Raw genomic sequence first — 18,056 nt, 5'->3', positions numbered from 1 at the left:
CGATCTTTAAACAGGTCCTGCATAATGCTTGGAGGTTTCTATGACGTGGACATGTTTGTCCTGCACCACCAGAGCTGCAGTTATCTATCTGCTTATCTAGCTATAATAATTTTCCTTCCACTTGCCAATTTTACCTGCTTAACGCATTAACATTGAGGAAAAAATGTGCGGCTTAATATATCCCACCCATATGCCATGATAAAAACAATTAGTGTTATTCACTACGCCTGTCAGTGGTCATAATATTATGAATGTACAGTTCTTACCTATAACCTGTGCTACTCAGTTAACATGCAAATGGTGATGCAAGCTAGAAAACAAAATCCCATTAAAATGAGCACTTGGTTTTCAATATGAATGCATTGCTGTCAGACATCTTTATTTACAAATTTGGTAAGACATGTATGTGTCATTTGGAAAATTAGCCAATGTAAAAAAAGTCCATGCAACAGGTGACAAGATCAGTCCATAAAAGGTATTGTTCAGATATTCAAGTGTACCCGCTCTTCAAGGCATTTACATGAAACACCACAGAGTGATATTGTATGACAAAGATGGTAGTCTTCTCAGTTACTAAATCACCGGTGATGTTAATCAAAGAACAAAAGCTACAGGTGTCATAGTGTCTGCCTGATATGCCACTTGTTGAGGTTTTTATGCGCCGCCACTTAACGTTCCTCACATTCTTTTTTTTTTTCTTACAAGGCAGCACTGTAAGATATTATCTGTAACACGAATTTGTGCTTTTACTACTGTCTTTGTATCACAGGTGAATGAAACACAAGGGTTCTTTACAATAACAATAATAATATAAAGAAAATCAATCATCACCTGGACTCAAGGCACATGGAATCAGCACAACAACATACAGAAAGAGGAAGCCCACCTCAATTTTGTGTTAAACAGTGATCTGCACATTGCTTCGGTTGTACGCAGGATTTAAATGCAAATTACCAAACAGCCTTACGGCAACACTGACCACTTTAGAGTTATTTCGTGCCTTACACCTTGATGCTGATTTCTATTCATTTTTATACAATCCGAAAATCAAAGATATGAAACCAGCTCATGATTTGGATTGGGTATATTTAGAAATTACACTGCAAGCAGGGATCAATTTCAGACTCTTCACTGTTGGTGTTTTCAATGAACTGGCATCCCAATCTATCAGTACATGGAATATAATTCAACACATAATCAAAGTCTCCAATGAGGTATACAATTAACTAAGGTTGGACTTGTTACAAGGCTGTAGTGCAAAGTTGCATTGGACTGTACAGTTGTAGCTAATAGGATTGAAACTAATGCAGTAAATCCAGGTATAATCTGCAAAATCACCAGAATAATCAATTAAACAGGGCTTCTGTGAGCAGAAAAAGAGACGGGTTGATTTCTGTAGCTACCTCATTAAAAATACATCTGCCGAGCTACTTCACTCTGTACTGTCTAGGTGTGTGCTACTGGGAAGTTTTACTGGTAAACTGAGAACATGAGCACATAGCAGCACAACATAGACTCAGACTCCAGTTTAACAGGTATACCACACTTCAACTAGCTAAACCAGCAGGTTTAAAGGTGGGATTCACAGTGCTGTTGTGCCAAATAAACCAGGAAAACACACCTCAAGGGATTAAACAGCCGTAATAGAAAGAAAAAACAGTGTAAACGCCTAGTTTTTGCAATAAAAACATAACAGACTTTAGCAGGATGACGTCTGACATCATAAAAGAGAGCATGCTATTATTGAATCAAAAGGAGATTGGTCAACTTAACTGTACACCATATAAAATAGACACCAAGCTTAAATATCTGACACGTTCAGTTGCAAAGATTCACAACTAATATTTGGAAGGAGAAATTAAACTCAGATTATTAACTAGTGCTACATGATCATCTATTACAAACAATACTGTAAAACATCTAGTTACCGCTCGCTTTTCCATAGTGGAAACACAATTGTCACTTGCAAAAGGCAGTTGAAACGATAACATCTACATATTTAAGTAAATGAAATTATAACTAACACAGTCTAGAGGCGTCGCCATGAGAGGTCCGTGAGTCAAAGCGTCCCTTTCCAGCAGAGACGGCAAGAAACTTAAGGCAGAAGTGTTCAAGCGGTAGCATGCTACTTGTATGACAAATCAAAGTACAAACAAAAAAAGGATTTCAGTCAAATAAAACAGAAACAATATTGAACAACAGATTCCTCTGAGTCCCAGAAACTGAGCTCTGTGAGGTACTAATGAATGCAACCATGATTTCATATGAAGGCAGATGTGGTCGATTGTTTTTTTGAAGTATCATGATAATGTCCAGCAAGGAGGGAATACTTCAGTTCTCCCAAAAACAAAGCTTTTGGAGGAGTGTGATCCAGGACATTGATCCCCTGGGAGATGATGCACACATTTTTCCCTTTAGGTACTACAGACCGCCGTCGTAGGCATAGTCTGCCTTGTTGTGCATGATGAGTTTGTTGTCCACAAAGTAGAAACTGTCGGATCTGGTCTCATAAGGATGCTCCACCATTTGGCGAACTGGAAGGACAAGCAAACACAGAGTATTTATATTCAGATTATGATGTAAAATACTGAGGCATAGCATGGATATAGAACGGACTAGAACTCACTGAGGTCATCTGGAAGCTGGGGAAACTCATAAATGTGTTCACATGTGTTGCGGCTATTGGGAATGCAAAAGCCGAAGTCAAAGTCAAAATTCTTGAGGAGGCGACCCTGGAAGTAATGTCTTTCAATCATACGAAAGCTGTTAATGGGCCGGTCACCCACTGTGAACTCCACACTGCAGCAAGGAAACAAGAAAAACACGATTACAAAGTGAGCGCAAGGAGACTGACAAGGCTGATTATTATGCAGTCAGAAACGTCATACAGAACGGTCCATCTACTTACGTTGCACCAACTGTGCGCAGTTTTAGGAAGGCTGGTGTAAACTGGTATCGGACAAAACGTCCTGCACTTGCGTCTCCACCCTCATCATCATTCTCCACAGGACCTGACACAGAAAACATGATCAACTAAGCAGTATCCAGTGTTTACAGGATCTATAGTTATATATGTAGTAGTTACATACTCTTTCATGTTCTGGAGCAACACAACGCCAAAATGAGACTTTTCAAAGAATTTATCATTAAAAATTTCATCCACCAGATATTCTACAAAAGGTTATGAAAAATGTCACTGTTAAGATGTATATGCTTATAAGACATCTAGATTTTAAGAAAACCATTTTTTTTAATTTAAGTATATGTACCAGATGAGTTACTAGTGACACAGAAGCAACAAACATAATGGACGTTAAGTTATTTTATAAATATTTATTGACCGAGAGAGTGGTCCTGAGTTAGGAAGACTGTTACATATAAGTTAATCAACCATCCAAGCCTGACCCAAATCACGTCTGTTGCAGAATCCCTTGACATTTCTACCTTCCTTCCCACACCTTGAGCTTTTATGTAGCAGACTGGGTTTTCTCATGTTTCTCTTAATACACTACAAGGAGACAGATAAGTTATAGATGTAGGTCAGTAAAAACGTGTCATTTACAGCCAGGGTATGGAGGAGCTGCAAGGTCTGTTGCGTCTTTATTCTGCCCTTCCTTTCCTTACTGTGTAAACTGTACAAAGAGTGAATGGGAGTAATTGTAGTTGTGCCTTCAAGCCGGCAGCAGCGGTAGTTACAGAGCCAAACGGACTTCTGTGTGAAAGGGAGAGCCCCGCCATGGCAGGACATGCCACACTAGATACCAACGCTGTTGCGATAGACGTCACGCCTCTGATTCTTGAACACTGGCATATTATACTGTACATCAGACCGGGTACATGCTATCCAGAGTAGTTTCTGATCACCAATGGCAGAAATTTGAACACTTTAAACAAATTAGCAAATCCAAAAATGCCTCAGTCTTTAAACACAGTTTGGATGAAACTATTGAGAAGGCAGAGCAGACAGGACTAATTAAAGATTTTCTCCTCACTAGGACAAGACAGTGGTAGTGAACTACAGATTCAAGGTATTAACTGTATAGGAAATTCACAGCCGTCTGTAACCTTTGTTAAGAAAGAACAGGTTGTAAAGGGGAATAGGTTCTTATTAGGCTACTAACAGCTAATGGTTGAGGCTCAAATCTGCTTTATGGCCATGTGTTGGAAAAATACAGAGGTTAAACTGTCGCACAAAATATTTACTCTCATCTTCTTATTAAATATTAGGGGAAAGGTCCCACAGATAAGGCACCGATGCACCAAGTCTACTTTTATTATGACTCCTTTTATTATGACTAGCTGAGCAAGGCTGTCTCTCTGTAACAGTGAAAAGTGACATAACCTTACTATTGTCAATCGATTCTGTACTTGCTATAGTGCATGTGTTGACTCCTTGCTGCAAGTAAATCTTTAACGAGACTGCAACAGCTGTGATTGGACCCAAATTAATTTCCTTGTTTATGTGTAAAGTAGAATATTTGACTGGCAATTCACTGAAGAATCTGTGAGATAACAATAGATATCCAGGTAGGAGACCACTGGATATGTAGTTGGGTTATTCCACCGTGTTAATGCTGCAGCCTGAAGAGATTGTGTTACAGGTAGAGTGAACATATATTTACTAGACTTTTTTTTTTTTTTGAAGCTATGGCTATTGCAGACAATGTTTCTGTACATTATCTTTGGCTTAGGCATTACATTACATGTATGCCACTTTTTGACCAATCAATCCCAGAATGGAAATGGAGTTGGAGCTACACACACAAACCCCTCCTGGGCTGGTCTGACAGCACAATATGTGAAGTTTGTAAATGCAAAGCATCCCTCGGTCTGCATTAATGCCTCTCATGAAGTCTGTCATTCATTTGAATCTCTTTTGCATTTTAGGAATAGTAATCTTGCTGTAGTGGACTTACTGGTGTTCGGAGGTTTGGCAATCTCAAACAACACTGTCCCCGTCTCAAGATCTCTGATTTTGAAACGTGTAAAGTCAATGTTGAAGATATTGTCTTCGGGTCTGCAAAGATAGTCTGGAACATGAAATAACAGTGTGGGTTAGAAATAGACAAACTTCTAGTAAGCGAGTTCAAAAAAACAAACATCCATTAGTGAACTGAGTAGTATCATACATTTTGTCACAAGTCACAAAATACTTAGAGCGCTATGGCTTACCCTTACTTAGCACTCAATGACCAGCTAGGATTTCAGTATCCGTTTTCTGGTTCCTGTAACTTGCAGTAATGGTGAGTAATGGTGAGTAATGCTATAGCATAGGCTTCCATCTTTTCAATCAAGTGCAGTGAGAGAGAAGGGAAGTATTGCCATTGTTGTCTGGATCGGGAAAATGCCCAAAACAATGGGAGGCATTAAGCGTCGGCTGCTACTGTGGTCGACGGGGTGTCCAATGGCAAACCATGGGATTTAACTTAGCAGGTTCAAGGAGGACAGTAACTAGTGGGTGGGAGCAAATGGAAAGAAGCCAATAATCCAGACAAAATACTTGCAAAGATTTAATTCTGACAATGTATTAAGTGATTATATGTAATGTAATGGGGTCGCAGAGATGTATCCCCTGACTGTCAGCTGTTAGTAGGCCCTGTCACAGAATAAGCTCTTGTAAAGCAACTAAACAATGAGTGTATTTATAATGAGGCAAAAACTTTAGTCACTTGTATTTATCAGGTGGAAAGAAAAATACCAAGTTTGTGCCTGTGAGCACAATAGACAAAACTACTTTTTAGTGCAACTTCTAGCACAGGGTGCCCTGAACAATTTTCCTTCTGGGTTCCTAAAATTTCTACTGACGCCCATGGAGATGTCCTACTTCAAAAAATAGCAAAGCTACCACCGTTTTTCTAATCCAACATACAACCTGATTGCATTAGTAGACTTACCTAGACTGGTCTGAAACCATCACTTAACGTTAGCCACAATTAGCATATAATAAACGGTGCCGCGGAGCAATGTGTTTTTACTGACTTTAGAAAAGTAAACGTGCTCATAACGTACCTTCCGTGACAGCCCTAAGACCGAGGACATGGTCCGGGGTAATATCTCTTCCCAAAGCCCGGAGTTCATCCTCTGTGACCACAGGCCACTTATCCGTTTGGCTGCGCCTCGACTTCAGTTTCTTCAGCATTCCTCCTCCGGTCTTTTTATCCCTATGGTTCGCGTCCCGGCCGATGTCTGCCTCTGTCTGCCCTTTGTTGACTGCCGGTTTGTTACGGGAACCGTTCATACCGGGTCACCGAAACAATAATGGAAATCGCTGCCCTGCCTCTTAATTTGCGAGCGACTTGACAAACTCGGAGAGTAATTTCAAGATGGCGTGAAACGTGTGCGGGAGTCGGAAAACTGAGATTGTGATTGGCTGAGAACGATGGTGGTTGCCATAGTTACCGAAGGGGTATGAACGGTTTAGTGCCTAGGCCATCCCGTTTCCGCTTCAACTGCGTATATTGTGTTACTTCTAATGCGCCGCAGCGATCTGAGTTAGACGGCTTCACTTTTGATAGTATACGAGTGGTCGTCTGCCATTTTTCCATTTGTGGAACAATTTTAACATCCCATGTTTTTTATTCAGTTGTTTCCCCCGTTTGATAATCATACTGGGTGTGCTCTTGAATAGACTGCAACAATTTCATGCTGCCCCGTGTATACTGGCAAGTATATCCATTGCCACTATTAATGTCCGGCGGGTGGCGCTAGTGCGGCTGTGCGGGAGCAGACACTTTTGTTGACGGAAGTTTCCCACTGAAGAAGAGGCCGTCATGGTGCGCGTGAAGACGAGGTAAAATGTGCTCTTCCCATCAAGTTTTTCTCAAATGTTGGTATTCACAGTTCATTTCTGACTGCACCTCTTCTGTCGGTAGGTATTTACTGTGCGAAGTCAACGTGTCAGAGAGGAGCCACTTGTTGTTGCTAGATGACCGAGCTATTGGAGCGGCAGTGAAGGCAGCAGTGGCCCGTATACACGGGGACTATGGAGCAGCGCTGTGTAGCATTAGATTCTGTGGTAAAGCACGACATACATACATAATGATAAATGCTTAGATAAAATATACATCTTAAAATGAAATAATAATAATACACCAGGACAAATGAAAGTTAAAAATAGACACAATTCAGAAAGTGCACCTAACATGTCAAAAGTAGAAATCTCATGCTGCAGAATTGCTCTTTTTATTAAAAAGAAAACATTATCACACTGTCTGTTTTAACATGTGTAACAGTTAAGTCATATTTCATAAAAAGATACCTACCCATCATATGTATTGAATTTAAAATCTCAAACCGTAAGAATTAACAATTTCTGTCAAATAGGTATAATGTAAAAATGTGGTGATGTATAAATTGCATAAATTACTAAAATAGAAGTAAAATAGTCTTTATTTGAGATGAGTATTAAAATGTCAAAGTAGTAAAATTATCAAAGCTAAGATGGAGAGGAATAAGATAAAAGCTTTAGGTGCACGGCAAGGCAAGGCCGTGCAGAAATACAAATTGGGTAAAAAATATGACTAGAGATGAGATAAGAAAAAAATAATATAAAATAGAGAATGTGTTAAAGGTTCTAGAAATATTTGCATTTGTTGTGGCAAAGTGTAAGTAACTAAGTTCAGTTAAACTAAAATTCAGTGAAGAAAATCTTATACCGCTTCGTGTAGTTTTCTGGAAACAACATTAAATGCTGGAAACCTGTTTACAAACCTTAACATGAAGATATTTAGGATTCTCTTGCCCTTCGACTCATAGGTGATGTTTCTGGTCTATAGTCCAAAGACTCAAAGTGCTCTCATAATGCTGCAGTTGACTCACCTCTTTGTACTCTTTTTCTTGTTCTTTCTTTTCAGTGAAATATCTGAATGCTCATACTGGAATAGTATTTCTACGTTTCCCCAAACGGTGTTACAAACTCCTCTGGTCTGCATTGCCTTTCATTACCAATGTGGAGGCTCGTGGCCAAAAAATTTCATGTTTTCTGAACTGTTTGCATGTAGGAGGTACAAAAATGACTCAAGCACATACTTACAATTAGATACATACAATTTTAAGCATTGATGTAATGCAAATCTTTTTGTTTGTTCCAGGAACAATTAGAACGTGTCAGAAGTTTCTGATCCGATACAACACCCAGCAGCTCCATCGAATGCTCCCTAAATGTAAAAACGAAGGTAACAAATGCTGTATCATATTATTCGTACTGAACTCCTCCGTTTCAGTCAGTTCATATATGTAATGAATAATTTATATTACTATTTAATAATAACATCCTCATATAAATTTGTGTCAAGCAATAAACTTGAATCCCATATGATGTGTGAAAACAATTCATTTAAGGTCCTTTAGAATTTTATATTGCAGCTTTAGTTGACTGTAGACCAAAACATTGTATTTCAAAACACTGAATGGAAAACTTAAAAATGGCATTTGACAGTTTACTTTACTTTGTTTATTTGCAGATGAAAAACAACAGGTTCGCAAAGCAATTCTGGACTGTTGCATACCAGGGGGAAAGAAGAAATCATTTGAAGCGGAGTCAGAGAGTGAGGAAGATGAAGAAGAGTGACTTCACTACTTGTTTGGGGCTATGTTCAAGTCCTCCCTGGATGTCTGGTTGTGGTTATTTTCAATATGGGACTGATAGAAAGAGCTACAAAAAGCATTTGAAGAAATGCATAATGAACTCTGTGGATGCACGGTTTATTGGAGCTTCTCAGTACACAGTAGATAGTTAAAATACTGACTACCTGTATACCTGACTGCAATGGAGAGGGACACTTTAAAATGATAACTGTCACATGAATAATTGACTTGAAGGTCAGTGTTAGTATCCTTTTAACAGCAAGGTTTAGCAAGGTCAGCTAATGCCGACACTGACCGTCGTAGTTGTTTGCAAACACGTGTACAAAAATCATATGTTACAAAATAAGTCTACGGCCTTATTCTGAAGAATGTTGTTTTATGTTGCAATGAATTTATTTTGTATTTATACTATCATTTGTGCTGATCTGTGTTTTTTTTTTACAAATTAAAAGACTGCCTTTGAAGATTTTATGGTTCATTTTAATTCAATTAAATTGTATTTATATAGCGTTAATAACAATACAAATTGTCTCAAGATGCTTTACAAAACCCAGTCTGAAACCCGGCCTGAAACCCCCAGAGCAAGCATTAAAGGAACGGTGGCAAGATATGGGTGATGGAGAACACACAGCTATTAACATGCTATTCAGTAGTAGCAAACAAATGCAATCTGGTGTTGTTCTTGTTTACTTCTGTTAATGATGAATAATATGCTGTTCTGCATTTGTTGTTAAACTATCTTTCCAGGCTATGTGAGCTTCCTAAAAATCTTGTGCACACACTCAGGAAGACCAGCCAAGCCATAACAATAACCGCTTTGAGATGACTGAGTTCATTTTTATTTATGACACAACTTGTAGATTATCTACATTTAATTTATGTCAGATGATATAGGCCTCGTATAATCTTAAATAATACAGATATATTGTTTCGATATAATGTTTATAATGTTTGTTCAACAAACAAATAGTCAACAATATACTATTTTTTTTATTAAACCAATTTTATTTGTAAACTGTAATCTTAATCCGACAGCTCAGTTATTACTACATTTCCCATGATGTCTAGCGCGGCCTCTGAGCTAAACAGATTTGCGGCCAGTGCAAGAAGCATCCGGGTCTCTCAGGTTCCTTTCTGGCGACCCGTCGCCATTAGAGCAAGCTCGTTGTTACGGATATATTTTTTGGTTAAACTCTTTAAATTGTCACGTTTTCCAGTCTTTGGGAAACATTTACCGCCTTGTTAAGGGCATATTGTTTTCCTTAACGAGTAACGGTCTCAAATTTTGGGGGTCTTGGCCCCGCGTGTCGAGATTTCGTCCTCTCTTCCAGCAGCCTGCATAATTTGAGACGCCGAAATCGTGTCTCTTATTTTTTTCTCGGGTTGTTTTATTGTCAAGATGTCGCCGTGATGGGGTCTCCGCGTTTGACAGAAATGAATCAGGGCCTTCGTCGCCTGACCCGCACTCATTGCAGCCCGTTTTCTTCCTCCGTTTTTCTGTTTGATGCTAGAGAGCTCGGCGGCTCTCTGCCCGGAGCTCGGCCTCAGCACCGCTCACTGCACGGTAACAAACATGGAGAAAAACCCCAACAGCAGCACCAGCACCAAGGTTCCGCCTCGTTCCAGCTCCACTGGGCCCACACCGGGCGAATCTAAACCCAAAACAGGTGAAGACCCCCGCACTTAATAACATAAGTATCACTGGAGGTTGTCAAATAGTGCAGCTAAACTGTTGTTGCCTTGTGGCCTGTTGGGGCCTAGCAGTACTGCTGAGGTTGTTTATCTGGTGTAGCTGACGTCGCTGTCAAAACATTTGCCCCACCAACTGTAGCTAGTATTTGCACACAACAGTGCACTTTAGTGCTATCTGCCCTGTATTAATGCACATCATTTGACATGTGTGAATACAGATGCTCGATGACAGTTTAACTAAAAACAAAATGTAAATAAATGCACCACCAATAAAGCTTTATACAAATATATTTACTTCCAGTCATGTCACTATTTTAATGCTTTCAATCTTATTAGTATGAATTAATTAGTTTCATGCATTTATTTACTTTTTGTTAAATACTGTGAATTAATAGAAATCCCCTTGCATTACGAGTTGAAACATACACTTACTTTCCAAAATAGTAGGTACACTGGTACACATGCTAACATGCTAACATAGCAGTCCTGCACTAACTCCCCCTTCGTGACTGTATTAATTTTCAGGTTATGTTGAAACTGTGAAAGAAATGTGATAATTCAACGGTATGATTATTTTAGATCACGTGGTGCTCCTTTTTTAACCCAGCCCACTGACTAAAATAGAGTTGTCAAGAAATTTGAAACATGTCGGACTTAACTTAATACAGTTTACAATACAAATATTATTATAAACCACTGACTTAAAAATTAAAAGACAGTTTTATTTGTCTGTATTTTATTTTAAACAAATGCTGAATACTCTTCCCTATTGCATTAAATCTTGACTTCATGAGTTGAGATCTAGTGCAGGACTGTTATATTAGAATTGGTTTTTAAAAGTGTGCCTAATGTGCTGGCAACTGAGTGTGTATATTTGTTATGATATATGGTATTATGTAATGTATCTAATGTATTTATAATTTAAATTTCAGAAAATAAGAATAATGGAGGCTCCAAGCGCTACAGCCGCAAGCGTGAGCCCTCCTTTCCTAAAGCCGACAGTTTCCCAGGCACCCGCCGCACCAATTCACAGAAAAGCAAGAATTTTGACAAGAGACCCCCCCAGAGAGGTGGAGGACGACAGTATGGAGTTGCAGGCGGAGGACGACGTGAGGAGGTTGGTGTTCTAATTGGGTCAAACTGTATTTACTTTGTTTGCCGTAATGTGATACGGCAGAAATTAATTCTCATTCACCGATGAACTGTCCTCCAGGTAGCAGAGACGCGCCGGGCCGAGTTTAGCCCGGCTCAATTTGCTGGACCGAAAAAAATAAGCCTGAACCACCTGCTGAACTTCACCTTTGAACCACGTGGAGGTAACGGTGGCTTCGGAGATGGAGGCCACTCCTGTTGGGGCCGCCGAAACAAATGGGGCCACAAGCACAAGCCCTTTAACAAGGAGCTTTTTCTGCAGGCCAAGTAAGCAGCTTGCATACAGTAAATAATTTGAATTCTGAGGCAGAACAAGTGAGAGTCATCCTGTTTTTGTGTGTTTCAGTTGTCAGTTTGTGGTGACTGATGACCAGGACTACAAGGCTCACTTCACTGATCCAGACACTCTGGTCAACTGGGACTGTGTGCAGCAAGTGGTAAGTTTCTGGGAAAACATTCACAACTTCTCTATTATCTCTAGTTGATTAATTAGTATCAGTCGTGTTACTACCAGTACTTCCAGTATATGTATCAAAGATTAAAGCACATAATGACAGTTTTTTTCTGTACTTCCACAGCGCATCTATAGCCATGAGGTGCCATCTTGTCCCATCTGCCTCTACCCTCCTCTGGCAGCTCGCATCACCCGGTGTGGACACATCTTCTGCTGGCCGTGCATGCTGCACTACCTGTCCCTCAGTGACAAGAGCTGGTCCAAGTGCCCCATCTGCTATGAGGCTGTGCATACAGCTGACTTGAAGAGGTAAATATGAAGGAAATAAATTCTTTAGAAACTTTGAAATGAAAATAAACTGGCGGGGGTTTTGACAGTGATTCTGTTGTTGCAGTGTGGTTGCTATGGAGACCAGGCAGTATGTGGCTGGTGATGTAATCACCATGCGCCTGATGCGGAGGGAAAAGGGGGCTCTGGTAGCCATGCCGAGCTCTCAGTGGGTGAAAGTGGAGGAGCCTGTTCGGTTTGGAGGTAAGAGGCAGGAGCAGGCATCTTTTTAGCTTAAAAACAACACTCAAGAAAACATGTGATTTATGTTAAAGGAAGATTTAATATAGCCTACTTTTTCACTTTTTAATGTCTGCGTGTATATACGCAACACACAACTTTAGAAATTGTTACACAATAACTAAAAGGACTAAACAGACAACAGCAACAAAAGTCATTAAACTTTGTTGTTAATGTGTGTTTTGTAGACGCTTGTTTGAGCCCGTACTCCAAGCTGCTGCTGACCTCCCCGGCACAGGTCCTGAGCCTGGTGGCAGAGGAAAAAGCCGTCCTGCAGGCTCAGTTTAGCCAGGAAGACGACGCTCAGGGTTGCTTCATTCAGAGCGCCCTTTGTCTTCTGCAGGTAAAACTATACACCTGTTTTTAGCACCTATCACATATCGAGGTAAATTTGGCTGTTTGACAGTAAATACAAAATTAAATACTGTGTGAAATTAGTCCCATTTAAATGTAGTAAAAACACTTGAAACTTGTACATGTCTCAAGGTTGAATCTAAAATCTTCTTTATCACAGAATAAAATCATACAAATTGCAGACTGATCATATAGCATATAAATGTTTATCTGTATGTGTGTGTGGTGTAGGAGCGAGAGGAAATGTTGCTGAAGCAGCAGAATGCGAGTGCAGACGGCCTTGATTTGTCGTCTCTAACTCTGAAAGACAAAGAACCTTCTTCTCCTGTGGAGGAAGTGGTGACTAACATCAGCAGTGCCAAGGTGAGTCGGAAAGTGCACCCATTTACACTCTTTGTTTGAGGTTTTGTCACGGATCAGATTATTTTACGTGCACATTTTCCCCTGTAATTGTAATTTCTGCTTTCATATTGTATGTTATACGTTTTTATATGTGCTGTCACATCTACCTTCTTTCCTTTTTAGCCTGTATTGCAGTACTCTTCAGCATTTGATGATGAGGTGGTGGAGCTTACAGAAGATGCAGCTTCTGAGCTGTCAGGCTTTCCTGAAGCACATCTGGAGAGTGTGCTGGAGGAACCTCCTGTAGCTGAGATGGATGAAACCCCAGAGCCTCAGCTTGATGAGGAGAGGCCGGCCAGTCAGGCAGAGCCAGGCCGCCCGTCAACCAGTTTGGTGCACGGACCCTATTACTATTTCTACCAAGGTGAGTAATTCTCTTCTCTCAACAAAGAGCACGTCTAATGAAATTATTGCTCAAAATGCCAACATCTAGATTACATAAACACTGATAGTTAAGTCTAGTAAAGGTAGATGGGATGTACAAATCAGCTGGATATTGTTTCTTCATTAGTTTTTTTGTTTTGTTTTTTTAAACTCAGGATCAGTATCGTGCTATATACCTGTGCTTGAGAATAGAAACAATTTCACTACATTAGACATAGATTCTTAGTTTCAGATTTTTCCTCTGTCTTTCTTTCCTGTCATATTTAAGTTTCAGTGTTGGCGCATTTTTACCTCAGCAATTTTTCCATGTTTCCCCTTCTAGCTGATGACTGCCAGCAGATGTTCCTGCATCCTGTGAATGTGCGCTGTCTGTTGCGTGAATACGGCAGCTTGGAGGCCAGTCCAGACTCCATCACTGCAACAGTGGTGGAAATAGTGGGACACACAGTCACTGAGGTCAGCAGACAAGGAACCACAAAAAGCAGAATTCATGCATTGAATCTTGTTGTTCATCGTAGTTAAGTCTTCGGTTTAACTTTGAAGCCGTTACTGTTTTGACTGATTTCTCTTGTTTGGACTCATCGCAGGACATTCGTCGTAGGCATCGCTATCTGGCTCATCTGCCGCTCACATGCGAGTTCAGCATCTGTGAGTTAGCTCTACAGCCACCAATCCTGTCCAAAGAAACTCTGGACACATTTGCAGGTTAGTACACCTTAAACTCAGTTCGCAGGATAAGCATTTTAAATTTTAGACGTTTCATGGATTGTTTGGATAAATTCTCCCTAAAACCTTTAGACGACTTGGAGAAAAGAAAGCGCCTGAGGCAGAAGAAGGCAAGGGATGAGAAGCGCAGAGAGAAGCGAATCGAAATCGAGGAGAACAAGAAGCAGGGTAAATGTAAGTACTTCACAACGTCACTCAACAGTTACTCTGGCAAAAATGTCCACAATGTGCTGTATTTACACTAATTTGTCTTATCAGATCCTGAGGTGCACATTGGATTAGAGAACCTCCAGCATTTCCCAGCATTTGGCTCTCCCCCTCACAACAGCAGCCCCCCGATTCAGCCTGACTTCACTTTTGCCCCTCCTTCCCCCCTTAGCAGCAGTCCTTCCTCTGGTAAGACCAACCCCCAACACTGACCAATACTACTCATGGACATTAATTTACTCTGGCCAGCTCATGAATTGACAACTCCTTTCGCCTCCTTACTTTCTGTTTTTTTTTTTTTTTTTGGTTAGATGGGATGAAATTTCCATGTCTGAATGTGCCGTCACCCGCTGTTGGTAGTCTGGAGGACGATTCCCACTGCCTGTCCTTTGCACAGGTGAGCATCGTAAAACTCGACTTTGCATTTCTCATTAGGTAAATGTGTGACGTAACTTGACATGGTGTGAACCTGGCTGTGTCCTGTGTAGATGCTAAGAGATGGGAAAGCCAGAGTTGATGCTGGGCCCAGGATCACTCCAAAGAAAGGTAATGTAAGACTGCAGATGTTGTGGTGGCTTATAACACACAGTTTGGAGGTTTAAAACAGTAACTTGAAAAATTAGATGAGTATAGCATGAATAACACTGAGCTCAGACTATAGAAGTTTTAGGCTCGATTTATCCCCAATTCACACCTTGTAGAGACAGTTTACAGACATGTAGTCGCTCATGGTGCTGTCGAGCAATGGTAAACATTCTAGCCCTTAAAGCTAGCTGGTATGTTACTGTTGACAGATATTAAAATCTCACCTCCAGTCCGCTTTGAAGAATAGATACAATGTTCTGCGTGTCTCCCCAACCGTTTGTCCTTCTGTTTTAATTTTTATTTCCTGTAAAACCAGTTTGTGTGTGTTATACAGTGTAATACCCCAAAGGCTTCCTGAACTCAAGGTTGTGTCTTGTCCCATGCAGATAAGCTGCTAGCTCCCCCTGCAGCAGACAGCGATGGTGAGAGCGATGGGTCGGACAGAGTCCCTGTGCCCAGCTTTCAGAACTCCTTCAGCCAGGCTTTTGAGAAGGCACTTCTGCAGCTGGACAATGGTCCAGCTTCTCCTCCACAACCTGTGGTTGAACCAGGTCTGCAAGTTAGATTGTTATTTTTTTCTGTGTGTGAGTTTTCATCTCAGACTTGCACTCACCTTTGTTTGTTCTCTTTCAGATGAAAAAGGAGGAAAGAAGAAAAAGAAAAAGCAGAAACTTCTGTTCAGCACATCCATGGTTCACACAAAGTAGACAACACTGAAGTTCATTTAATCCCATTGTTTCTGGAATCTTCCCACTGCTTGTGTTTTACTCCCATGCAGACCTGTCTTGGAACTACAAGCTATTGAAATAGGTTTTAGTATGTAGCCAAAGTTCATGCTGCTTTAGACTTTGTTCCATTGGCTTTATCTACTGTTGGGTGTCTTCCCATCAGTTTAATTTACATTCATTTTTGTTATAGAAAAAGGACAAAGCTTTGGATCATCCTCCTGCCACATGGAAAGCCTTATGGGTAACATTTAGTTCAGATGCTAAGTAAAGCAAGGAATATAACAAGTTGCTGGTGCTATTGTGTGCTTAGAGCGTTCCATGACTTCCAGATACCTGACTGAAACACAGTTGTTCGTGTATCATGTCCACAAGCAACCACTGAGCATTGCATCGAGGACCCATGAGTAATATGGAGAAGATAATTTGAGGGTGCTTTATACTAGAGTAGCAGTCAGCCAGCTGCAGGTACGTTGCACCTTCGAGTCTTTCCAGGATACTCGACACACCCATCACCTTAGAACAGACAGAAACAAATGTATAATTTTTTTTTTTTTTTTTTTTTTTTTTACAGTGTTTTACACATAATTTGGGCTTGAAGAGAAAACATTTCGACGGTCTGCAGATCTCGAAGCTAGTATTTTGCAACACCAAAATAACACATTATGTTCTAAAACCAAGAAGGTGAAAACAGTATTGTATAAAAGAGATTAGTTCTGGGGGTACAACAGAACTCTTGATATATTCTGCCTGGTTAAATCACAAATACGCACTTTCTTCTCCTTATGTTTCCCATTGATTTCACCTTCTGTTTACTAAGTTTTAACAATACTGCCCTGTTTTATTTCAGTGTTGAAAAAATGTGTGAGGTAACGAAGTGCTTGAGAAACCATGAAAAGAAGTGGATTGGAATGTTTTTTTTGGTTTGGTTTGAGGGTTCTTTGATTCACCTTTAATTTTCAGAAAGTGTATGGGCTAGTAAGCATAACTAGTCTGTTGTAATGAATAAACATATATGCACAATCAAACTGTTTGTTGCTGTTCATTATGTGGTAAAGCCAAACACCATCGAATTAAGATCATCATTTTGATGCAGTATTTTCTTTTATCCACATGAGGGCAGTCCTGAAAAGCCCTCAGATCTGGGTAGTATAATCATTGACTATCAATAAAGTACAATCAGGGTTGGGTCAGATTACTTTGAAATGTAATCCATTACTGACTACAAATTACATGGCAATTTTTGTAATCAGTAACGTAATCAGTTGGATTACCAAAAACATGTAACATAATCTGATTACTTTTAGATTACTTCAATAAATATGCACCTTAAGGAAAAGACACCGTCACAGAATTGATCAATGAATTCTCTTTTTATTTTTCTCTTTATTATTTCATTACATCTAAGAAAACTTTTTGCTCTCAGTAAAGCATTCCTTTGTGAATGAACTAAAAACTGTATTAACTAAAAACTTTATATTTATTACTAAGTACTTTCTTTACTCTGAACATATCCGTTTTTCAGACCATATCCTCATATCAACCTGTTTAACTCTTTTCTCACATCATATTGAATGTTTACAACTAAAAACATTCCTAAAACCTTTTTCTATCTTTTCTCATATTTCTCTTTCTGAACATTTCTCATAACATATCCACAACATGTCTTTCAAAATCTCAAAATAAGTCTGTAAATAAGTCTGTAAACATATCATAGAACAAAAGTGAACATGTTCTTTTTACAACATATTAGGATTTTTTCACATCTAATGTTTCAAAGCTCATTAATCAAAGGTTTATTGATAAAATGTAATCAGGTAATCCCCAACAATGTAACTGTAATCTGATTACACAATTTTTGTATTGTAATCTGGGCTGATTACAGTTACTTGGTTTTTGTAATCTGATTACGTAATCCAGATTACATGTAATCCATTACTACCCAACCCTGAGTACAATCCATTGTATTGGAAAATTGTCCCAGTCACAGAATGACATTTACTATAGTAAGTGATTGGTTAAGGCCAGTCTAAAAGTTAATTATTTATTTAGATATATAAAGTGTTATCCACTTATCTCTGGGTGTGGGTTTGGGTGTGTTTTTTTGTTTTTGTTTTTTTTACCCGGGATATGTCTAGTTAATTTTATTTGGCTGGGCCCGTCCCAATTGCTCAATCACCTTATTCCATTTTCATTTTTGTATTAAGCTGTAGGTGCGGGAA

The 18,056-nt window shown here is 39.6% G+C and overlaps 3 protein-coding genes across 3 annotated transcripts; 2 read left to right on the top strand and 1 right to left on the bottom strand.

Annotated features, from left to right (window-relative positions):
* Nucleotides 1-342: 342 nt before the first annotated feature.
* unc119b (unc-119 lipid binding chaperone B) lies at nucleotides 343-6,461 on the bottom strand. The gene is made up of 5 exons (XM_084550673.1): nucleotides 6,010-6,461; nucleotides 4,917-5,030; nucleotides 2,909-3,011; nucleotides 2,627-2,799; nucleotides 343-2,534 (listed from the first exon to the last, which is right to left on the bottom strand). Exons 1-5 carry the CDS (start codon nucleotides 6,236-6,238, stop codon nucleotides 2,422-2,424), a joined length of 732 nt encoding a protein of 243 aa, XP_084406799.1. The 5' UTR covers nucleotides 6,239-6,461; the 3' UTR covers nucleotides 343-2,421.
* A 273-nt stretch (nucleotides 6,462-6,734) lies between these two features.
* On the top strand, nucleotides 6,735-9,066 carry pop5 (POP5 homolog, ribonuclease P/MRP subunit). The gene is made up of 5 exons (XM_084551805.1): nucleotides 6,735-6,790; nucleotides 6,873-7,015; nucleotides 7,854-8,003; nucleotides 8,091-8,174; nucleotides 8,463-9,066. The coding sequence occupies exons 1-5, from the start codon at nucleotides 6,771-6,773 to the stop codon at nucleotides 8,567-8,569; spliced, it is 504 nt and encodes a 167-aa protein (XP_084407931.1). The 5' UTR covers nucleotides 6,735-6,770; the 3' UTR covers nucleotides 8,570-9,066.
* Nucleotides 9,067-9,638: 572 nt separating this feature from the next.
* On the top strand, nucleotides 9,639-17,155 carry rnf10 (ring finger protein 10). Its single transcript, XM_084552211.1, has 17 exons — nucleotides 9,639-10,253; nucleotides 11,211-11,395; nucleotides 11,492-11,697; nucleotides 11,777-11,867; nucleotides 12,009-12,193; nucleotides 12,279-12,415; nucleotides 12,640-12,794; nucleotides 13,037-13,168; nucleotides 13,331-13,571; nucleotides 13,914-14,047; nucleotides 14,179-14,296; nucleotides 14,390-14,491; nucleotides 14,576-14,713; nucleotides 14,836-14,921; nucleotides 15,013-15,070; nucleotides 15,496-15,660; nucleotides 15,743-17,155. Exons 1-17 carry the CDS (start codon nucleotides 10,091-10,093, stop codon nucleotides 15,814-15,816), a joined length of 2,370 nt encoding a protein of 789 aa, XP_084408337.1. The 5' UTR covers nucleotides 9,639-10,090; the 3' UTR covers nucleotides 15,817-17,155.
* Nucleotides 17,156-18,056: the final 901 nt, after the last annotated feature.

Source organism: Chelon labrosus (genome assembly GCF_963514085.1).
Source record: "Chelon labrosus genome assembly, chromosome: 9".
Classification (NCBI taxonomy): domain Eukaryota; kingdom Metazoa; phylum Chordata; class Actinopteri; order Mugiliformes; family Mugilidae; genus Chelon; species Chelon labrosus.
This window is presented reverse-complemented; position numbering and strand designations above follow the sequence as displayed.

What these genes read in the sequence shown, in the direction of transcription:
- unc119b (XM_084550673.1), bottom strand. Translation starts at nt 6,238, where the DNA reads ATGAACGGTTCCCGTAACAAACCGGCAGTCAACAAAGGGCAGACAGAG. An exon ending in TCTTAGGGCTGTCACGGAAG is followed by an intron (nt 5,031 to 6,009) that starts GTACGTTATGAG and finishes TTCATGTTCCAG; the next exon opens with ACTATCTTTGCAGACCCGAA. An exon ending in TGCCAAACCTCCGAACACCA is followed by an intron (nt 3,012 to 4,916) that starts GTAAGTCCACTA and finishes TTTCTGTGTCAG; the next exon opens with GTCCTGTGGAGAATGATGAT.
- pop5 (XM_084551805.1), top strand. Translation starts at nt 6,771, where the DNA reads ATGGTGCGCGTGAAGACGAG. An exon ending in GTGTAGCATTAGATTCTGTG is followed by an intron (nt 7,016 to 7,853) that starts GTAAAGCACGAC and finishes CTTTCTTTTCAG; the next exon opens with TGAAATATCTGAATGCTCAT. An exon ending in CCCTAAATGTAAAAACGAAG is followed by an intron (nt 8,175 to 8,462) that starts GTAACAAATGCT and finishes GTTTATTTGCAG; the next exon opens with ATGAAAAACAACAGGTTCGC.
- rnf10 (XM_084552211.1), top strand. Translation starts at nt 10,091, where the DNA reads ATGCTAGAGAGCTCGGCGGCTCTCTGCCCGGAGCTCGGCCTCAGCACC. An exon ending in CATACAGCTGACTTGAAGAG is followed by an intron (nt 12,194 to 12,278) that starts GTAAATATGAAG and finishes CTGTTGTTGCAG; the next exon opens with TGTGGTTGCTATGGAGACCA. An exon ending in TAGCAGCAGTCCTTCCTCTG is followed by an intron (nt 14,714 to 14,835) that starts GTAAGACCAACC and finishes TTTTTTGGTTAG; the next exon opens with ATGGGATGAAATTTCCATGT.